This window comes from Triticum dicoccoides, chromosome 7B (genome assembly GCF_002162155.2).
Source record: "Triticum dicoccoides isolate Atlit2015 ecotype Zavitan chromosome 7B, WEW_v2.0, whole genome shotgun sequence".
In the NCBI taxonomy this organism is placed as follows: Eukaryota; Viridiplantae; Streptophyta; class Magnoliopsida; order Poales; family Poaceae; genus Triticum; species Triticum dicoccoides.
The window spans coordinates 698,877,147-698,883,987 of record NC_041393.1 but is presented as its reverse complement, the minus strand read 5'-3'; the positions used below and the strand labels follow the sequence as shown (position 1 = coordinate 698,883,987).

The window sequence follows — 6,841 nt, the reverse complement described above, 5'->3', positions numbered from 1 at the left end:
CGCGCGCCCTTCACCAATCGACCTCGAAGTCGACCACTATGGCACTCGCCATGGCCGCCCAGCTCCCTTTCTACCTGCTCCTCCTTCCCCTCCTAGCCATAGCCCCGCTCCTCTACTTGGCGGTGTCCCGCGAGAGGCCCGGCTCCGGCCGGCGGCTGCCCCCGTCGCCCTGGGCGCTGCCGGTGATCGGCCACCTGCACCACCTCGCCGGCGCGCTCCCGCACCGCGCCATGCGGGACCTCGCGCGGCGCCACGGCCCGCTCATGCTGCTCCGCTTCGGCGAGGTCCCCGTGGTGGTCGCCTCCTCCCCGGACGCGGCGCGGGAGATCATGAAGACCCACGACGTCACCTTCGCCACGCGGCCCATCAGGCCCATGCAGCGCCGCATCATGGAGGGCGCCGAGGGCCTCCTCTTCTCGCCCTACGGCGACGCGTGGCGCCAGCTCCGTAAGATCTGCACCGTCGAGCTCCTCAGCACCCGCCGCGTCCACTCCTTCCGCCCCATCCGCGAGGACGAGATCGGCCACCTCCTCCGCTCCGTCGCGTCAGAGGCGTCGCCGGCGAGGCCGGTGAACCTGTCCGAGCGGATAGCGGCGTTCGTCGCGGACTCCTCTGTGCGTGCCATCATCGGCAGCCGGACGCCGAACCGCGACACGTTCCTGAGGCTGCTGGAGGAGGGGCTCAAGGTCATCCCTGGGATGAGCCTGCCGGACATTTTCCCGTCGTCGCGTCTCGCGATGCGCCTCAGCCGCGTGCCCGGACAGATCGAGCGTCGCCGTGGCGCCATGCTCGGTTTCATCGACACTATCATCGAGGAGCGCGAGAACAGAGACGCCGCCGCTACCGGCATCGAGGAACACGACGAGGACTTACTTGACGTGCTCCTGAGGCTCCAGAAGGACATGGACTCCCAGTATCCCCTCACCACCTTGAACATCAAAACCGTTATCATTGTGAGCTCTCTTTACAATCAACAAGAGCTGATGGCGGTCCAAAACCTCCATATCACATAAATGAGGGCATAATGTTTACTTACTTTGATTCTTTTGCAGGACGTGTTTGCTGCTGGCAGCGAGACCTCGTCCACGATGATCCAGTGGGCGATGGCCGAGCTGATGCGTAACCCGACGGTGATGCAGAAGGCGCAAGAAGAGGTCCGGAGAGAGCTCGCCGGCCACGACAAGGTGACGGAGGATGGCCTGACGAACCTGCACTACCTGCAGCTCGTCATCAAGGAGACGCTCCGGCTGCACCCCGCGGCGCCGCTGCTCCTGCCGCATGAGTGCCGCAGCCCGTGCGAAGTGCTCGGGTTCGACGTGCCCGAGGGCGCGATGGTGCTCGTGAACGCGTGGGCAATCGGCAGGGACCCGGCGCACTGGGATGCGCCGGAGGAGTTCATACCGGACAGGTTCCAGGAACAAGGTGGCATGGGCGGCAGAGACTTCAAGGGAACGAACTTCGAGTTCGCGCCGTTCGGCGCTGGCAGGAGGATGTGCCCCGGCATGTCGTTCGGTCTGGCCCACGTAGAGCTCGCGCTGGCGGCGCTGCTGTTCCACTTCGACTGGCAGCTGCCGGAGGGGATGGCCCCCGAGGAGATGGACATGACCGAGGCGGCCGGGATCACCACGCGCCGGCGGTCTGACTTGTTGGTGATTTGCATCCCACGTGTCCCAGTGTCGATCGAGTAAGTACGGTATGGATAATGTTGTCTTTGCCTGATAACTTGTGAAGTGACGACCTTTTCCCGTTCAGTGAGACCAGCGCCATCCTCTGTGCCCGACTCGCTGCCATTGGTTGGATTATTTTGGCAACATGTTTAGATTTAATCGCTTGAATCGGTTGGGTAATGGCCATGTTGTCAGAGAGAAGCAGAGGTTGAGAAATATGAAAGTTCTTCAGAATTTATATGGACAGAAGGCCAAGGAGTGCATGGGGAGTTATCTGTACCATAGAAAAAAGGAATGTCCTGGTTCAGTTTACACATTTCAACACACACCTTTTAAAGAATATAACATGTGGTTGAAAATTGATTACTTGTCCGTAATGCATCTATTTGTGTGTCAGGCACTTATCTTTTTTTGAAAGAACACAACCTTGGAGTATTTTTTTGGCACGGATTTTGAATCTTCACACTAGATCTGATAGTATGTATCCATAATTTATTTTCAGTTTTTGTTCTAACTTGTCCCCATAAAGAGTATCAAGGTGCTCTAATTTATAGCGAGGTTTAGTCCAGTATGACAATTTTGCAACACGGGTGCTTCTTTTGTACTTACTATCAGAGCTATACATTCAACTCAGTTGCAGATATCATGCAAGCGACAAAACGCATTATGATATACATTCAACTTGCTTACTCCACAGTTGCGCAAAATTTTCCTTGGTTCCAGGTTCTGAATACGTGCACTACAAGAAATCTGTTAATACATGACGGACCTTGTCCGTCACAGATCAATGCAAAACTGTCATGGGTAACCGTTCATGACGAACTCGCAACCCATCATGTATATCGCGTCATAATTTGACATCGCACCTTACATGACGGTACTTGTCCGTCATGGATCTGCCCCAAGCCCGCCCAGGCCCAATTCATTGTGACGAAACAAACCGTCACCAATTAACGCCACGTAGGATTTTTGGTTGACCGATTTGAATGACATGGCTGCCTACGTGGATACATTTTCCGTCACAAAATTCGTCATGGTTGAGCACATTAACCCATATCATTTGGCCCAATTTTTACCTGACACATTTTTAGCATAATGCGTTACACAAATTCCAGTGCCAATTTTGGCCCAAGAAGCAGTATTTGCGAAGTGTATAACATTACACTGATCAACCAATATGCACCCATCCGTATGTATGTAAAACGTAGCAGTTAACAAAATCATCTACAAAAATGATAACTTACAATATAGATTGAAAAAAAATCACACAACAGGGTTATGAATGAGTACAATTCATTTTATATCAATGTAACATACAAACTATAGAGGTCATTATTTAGGTTCTTGCTATCGGCCCTCTGATGGCAACCATCATCTCGTGGCTGATTGTGATGTGCAGCAACAAGTAGCCAGCTTCCCAATCTTACCTGCATGTTTATAAGAACCTTAGATTTTTTAGGGATATGACTAAATACTAGAAATAATATAATTGCAACAAATATAAAAATCAATTACATGTCCAACATTCTTAAATCTTATAGTTCCTATAAATGAGAATAACATTGTATCCACTATAAAACAAGAGTAAACATGTGGTTTCTTAAAATTAATCCAAAGAAAAGTGTGGCGAAGTAACAAAACACACATCACATAACTAATAATATAGCAGGAGTAGTTGAGGCCATATAAACCTGTCAACAAAATTTGGTATAATCATTTCGTACCAGAAGTGCAAACATAACGCCTACTAATGATGCCTACACTCAAGAAACATATGCTCATTATTAAACGAACAAATGAAAATGAACAATTTTATCTTACAGTAAATGCACCAACACTCACTGAAGGATAAAAGCTATGAAGAAGACCATATACCTGGTATAGTTAAGAATTAGCTTTTGTCAGGTTTATAAGATTACCAAATGTTGGGCACCGTATATAATTAGGAGGAAGAATCTTCAAGCACTACGCATATCTAACTCTGCACCAGTTTCTATTGTAAATAAATAAAACAGAGTAAAGGGTGGGAAAAGTTTATGTCTACAACTTGTCTAGATGGAGGCATTTAGTATGTAACATCCTGAACATGGTGAAATGTACTAGGAACAAGAAATTCATCATTGTGATATATATTAAATTGAGCAAAAATCTGGAGCTATTTGTACGCATCAATTATATAAGCTGATAAAGTAAAAGGACAACAGCTACTTCTAGTTATGCATATAAAAAATAATATCAACGATTTGTATAAGCAGCTTGGCATTAACCCAGGAACAATCAAGAGTGAGTTGTACCAGATTTTGATGTTAACAATAACCAAGAAATCAGGGGGCGGCTGTTTGGTTTGTGCCCCAACTTGCCCTGCCTAAATTTTGGCATAGCCAAAGCAAGGGCAAAATTTTGGTGTGCTAGTGTTGTTTGGATTATAGCCGTAGCATCTATCAATTTTTGGGCAAAATGGCTGGGTCTCTGTTTTGTTTCTAGCAAACTAACATGCCACATATCTGTATCTGAGGTCTCTTTTCTTTTTCTTTAGCAAATGAGCATTTGAGGTCCTAACTTGAAATGTTGATATAAGCCAGTAAATCATGATGACAAAACAGAAAAAGGGCAGAAAAAGGTTCAATGAAGCAGCATGCACACGTGTTTGCCGAGTGAAACACACACGTAATAGCTGGCTGACCGATACGATCGATGGAGGCATAAGCGTATGGGCTAGCTAATTAATTTTCTGACTCATGTAACAGCCAAGCATAAAACGTGGGGATGCTAGAAGTAAGGCCAGCTTTGGCTCAAAACCAAACACACCCCAGAATACATAGTCATCAACTATTTTGGCTTCCCCCTTTTCTTCAAGTAGTGTTTTTCTTGCAAAGGGACATGTCTTTCATAATAAAACATACAAAAAAACAACACGTATATTTGCAGATAACAAATGTGATCAACCAAGCATTCCACCATCATCTCGGTACAATAGCATGAAAATTCATGTGGTGTAAATTTATCAAGTTAGATTGTGTGGAAACTGATATGATGGTTATTTTCACCACATAACACATAGAAAGTTTGCACATAATATATAATAGAGAAGCTGTGTAATAGCAGGCCTGGTTAACAAACAATCTACTCTTGGTCAATGGATTCAGTGAGATAGATTAATTGCTTTCCCTCCATAAACAAGAAAATTCGAAGGAACCAACATGAGCATCTCATGGGCATTTACTTATAAACTAGTAATTGCTTAACTAACTAGCAGATCTCACAAATTTTACACTGCTAGACTCGCACGGTGAGAGATGAAAAATAAAATAGCCAGCAGTGCTAATCTATTGCTGGCTGTAATATGAGAGTATCAGGAAAGGAAGTGGCCACGTTTTCTGCATCAGGTTCAGTCCAAGCAAATTTGAGAGCCCCTGGAGAATTATGCTAGAGCAGAGCAGCCATCACTTGGAAAGAAAAGAAAAAAACAAAGCGAGAAGGTCGACCTTCTTGTTCTGTGGGGAATCATAGTGGGCAGGGCGGACGACCTTGCCGTCGAGCTCGCCCAGCTCGTCGGGCTTGAGCGTGGGGTCCCAGTCGTCACCATCCATGGAACTGGAGAGGCGGAGAGCTCCTGTTCATCTAAATCGAAGCAAAAAAAATTGATTGGGGATGGAGAGAGAATGAAAGAGAGATGAGACGAGGGGGCAAGTAGGGAGGGACCTTGTGCGGGGCATCGTCGAGCTCGGGCCTCCGGCAGGTCACGGTCGTCATCCTCTGCTAGTCCGACCCTTGCTGCTCCGAATCTGCATATGGCGAGGCAGATGCGGGGCCTGGGAGACGGAGGAGGGAGGCCCCTGGTGAGATCCATGGCCCTGGCCGTTGGTTTTGAGCAGCAGAGGCGCGCTGCGGCGGCTAGTGTTAGCCCCCGCTCCCATGGGGTTGCTGCAACCGCCGCCACCATGGATCTCGGGCTACCATCATCGGTTGGAGGCGGGGAAGTGGAATCGGGGAGGTGGAGGCGGAGGACGGGGATGAGGAGACGAGAGGCGTGGCGGCGGAGGACGGGGATGAGCAGAGGCAACGTGTGGCGGCGGCGAGGACAGGGACGAGCAGAGGCCACGTGTGGCGGCGGCGGATGGAGAAATAGACTGGGGACGGGGAAGTGTGTTAGGGTTAGGTTTTATATGGGGCAAAGTTTAGGGTTTTAGGCGGGCTTTTCGCGGGCTAGCGGAGCTGTACTGGGCCATTCATGACGGTTTTAGAACTGTCAGCGAAAATTCGTCATGCATTAATAGGTTTCTTGTAGTGGTGTTAATCCAGCATCTGTTTTTGACCTTGTAGATGAATTTATCCCCAGATGTTTACATAGGGAAGGAGGCATACCATTGATAGTTTGAATCAAACCAATAGAGGACGCCACCGTCGATTATGGTGTCGAGCAACGGAACTGCAGTGATCTGGCAGTGTGACTGTTGACCTCCTCGACACCATTCGTTGCTTTGAACCCACTCAGCAGACAAGTAACTATTTATCCTTAAATTCTATGTATAGTTTTGTGTCCTTAAATTCCCTGCACTATTCTCATGGCCGTTGAATACATCATGTAACCCCACATAAATGGTTAGGAACCAAATAAATTTCATTTATCTTCAATACCCTCTCCAAAATATTTATATTGTTCGTATTAGGAAGGATCTATAAGAGTTGCTGCTATATATATGTTGTGAATCCACCCATGTAGTTAATATGTGGTTCTTCATAATTTTTTTCTTAGTTCAAGCCCCTGAGATAATGCTTTTAAATTATGAACTGACTATAGTTCAAGATTTAGTGAACATGTCAACATACATGGTGATCTTTACAACTTATCTATTTTTCTGTGGGGCTTCTTCAAATATAATAAATTAGGAATAAATAATGTGCGGTAATCATGTTTCTTTTCTTATCACTATACTTCAGTAATGGTATCTACATAATGTATACATACTGCTATCATAGTGCAGTGTGAATGAAGTGTGCTGCTTCTACTTGCATAAAAGCTGATATTGACATGATCCTTAGCCATGTGATCTTCAAGGGCCTTTGGCTATGTGTATCACTTCATAGATTTAGTTTTTTTGGTTATCTTCCTTTTAAAAAAAAAGCAGCTTAGAGACCTACTGGCTGCTCTGGATTAAGATTATAAGCAGATT

At 46.9% G+C, this 6,841-nt stretch overlaps 2 protein-coding genes across 2 annotated transcripts; one reads left to right on the top strand and one right to left on the bottom strand.

The window, feature by feature from the left end:
* Positions 1 to 38: 38 nt before the first annotated feature.
* Positions 39 to 1,921, top strand: LOC119341059 (premnaspirodiene oxygenase-like). Its single transcript, XM_037612957.1, has 2 exons — positions 39 to 953; positions 1,053 to 1,921. Exons 1-2 carry the CDS (start codon positions 39 to 41, stop codon positions 1,686 to 1,688), a joined length of 1,551 nt encoding a protein of 516 aa, XP_037468854.1. The 3' UTR covers positions 1,689 to 1,921.
* Positions 1,922 to 2,886: 965 nt separating this feature from the next.
* On the bottom strand, positions 2,887 to 5,770 carry LOC119341570. Its single transcript, XM_037613443.1, has 3 exons — positions 5,370 to 5,770; positions 5,153 to 5,280; positions 2,887 to 3,094 (listed from the first exon to the last, which is right to left on the bottom strand). Exons 1-3 carry the CDS (start codon positions 5,608 to 5,610, stop codon positions 2,966 to 2,968), a joined length of 498 nt encoding a protein of 165 aa, XP_037469340.1. The 5' UTR covers positions 5,611 to 5,770; the 3' UTR covers positions 2,887 to 2,965.
* Between the last annotated feature and the right edge of the window lie 1,071 nt (positions 5,771 to 6,841).

Bases quoted from the DNA above. Each gene is read 5' to 3' on its own strand.
- LOC119341059 (XM_037612957.1), top strand. From the start codon at position 39: ATGGCACTCGCCATGGCCGCCCAGCTCCCTTTCTACCTGCTCCTCCTT. The intron at 954-1,052 runs GTGAGCTCTCTT...ATTCTTTTGCAG, and splicing joins ACATCAAAACCGTTATCATT to GACGTGTTTGCTGCTGGCAG.
- LOC119341570 (XM_037613443.1), bottom strand. From the start codon at position 5,610: ATGGTGGCGGCGGTTGCAGCAACCCCATGGGAGCGGGGGCTAACACTA. The intron at 5,281-5,369 runs GTCCCTCCCTAC...TTAGATGAACAG, and splicing joins TCGACGATGCCCCGCACAAG to GAGCTCTCCGCCTCTCCAGT. The intron at 3,095-5,152 runs GTCGACCTTCTC...ATAAACATGCAG, and splicing joins ATTCCCCACAGAACAAGAAG to GTAAGATTGGGAAGCTGGCT.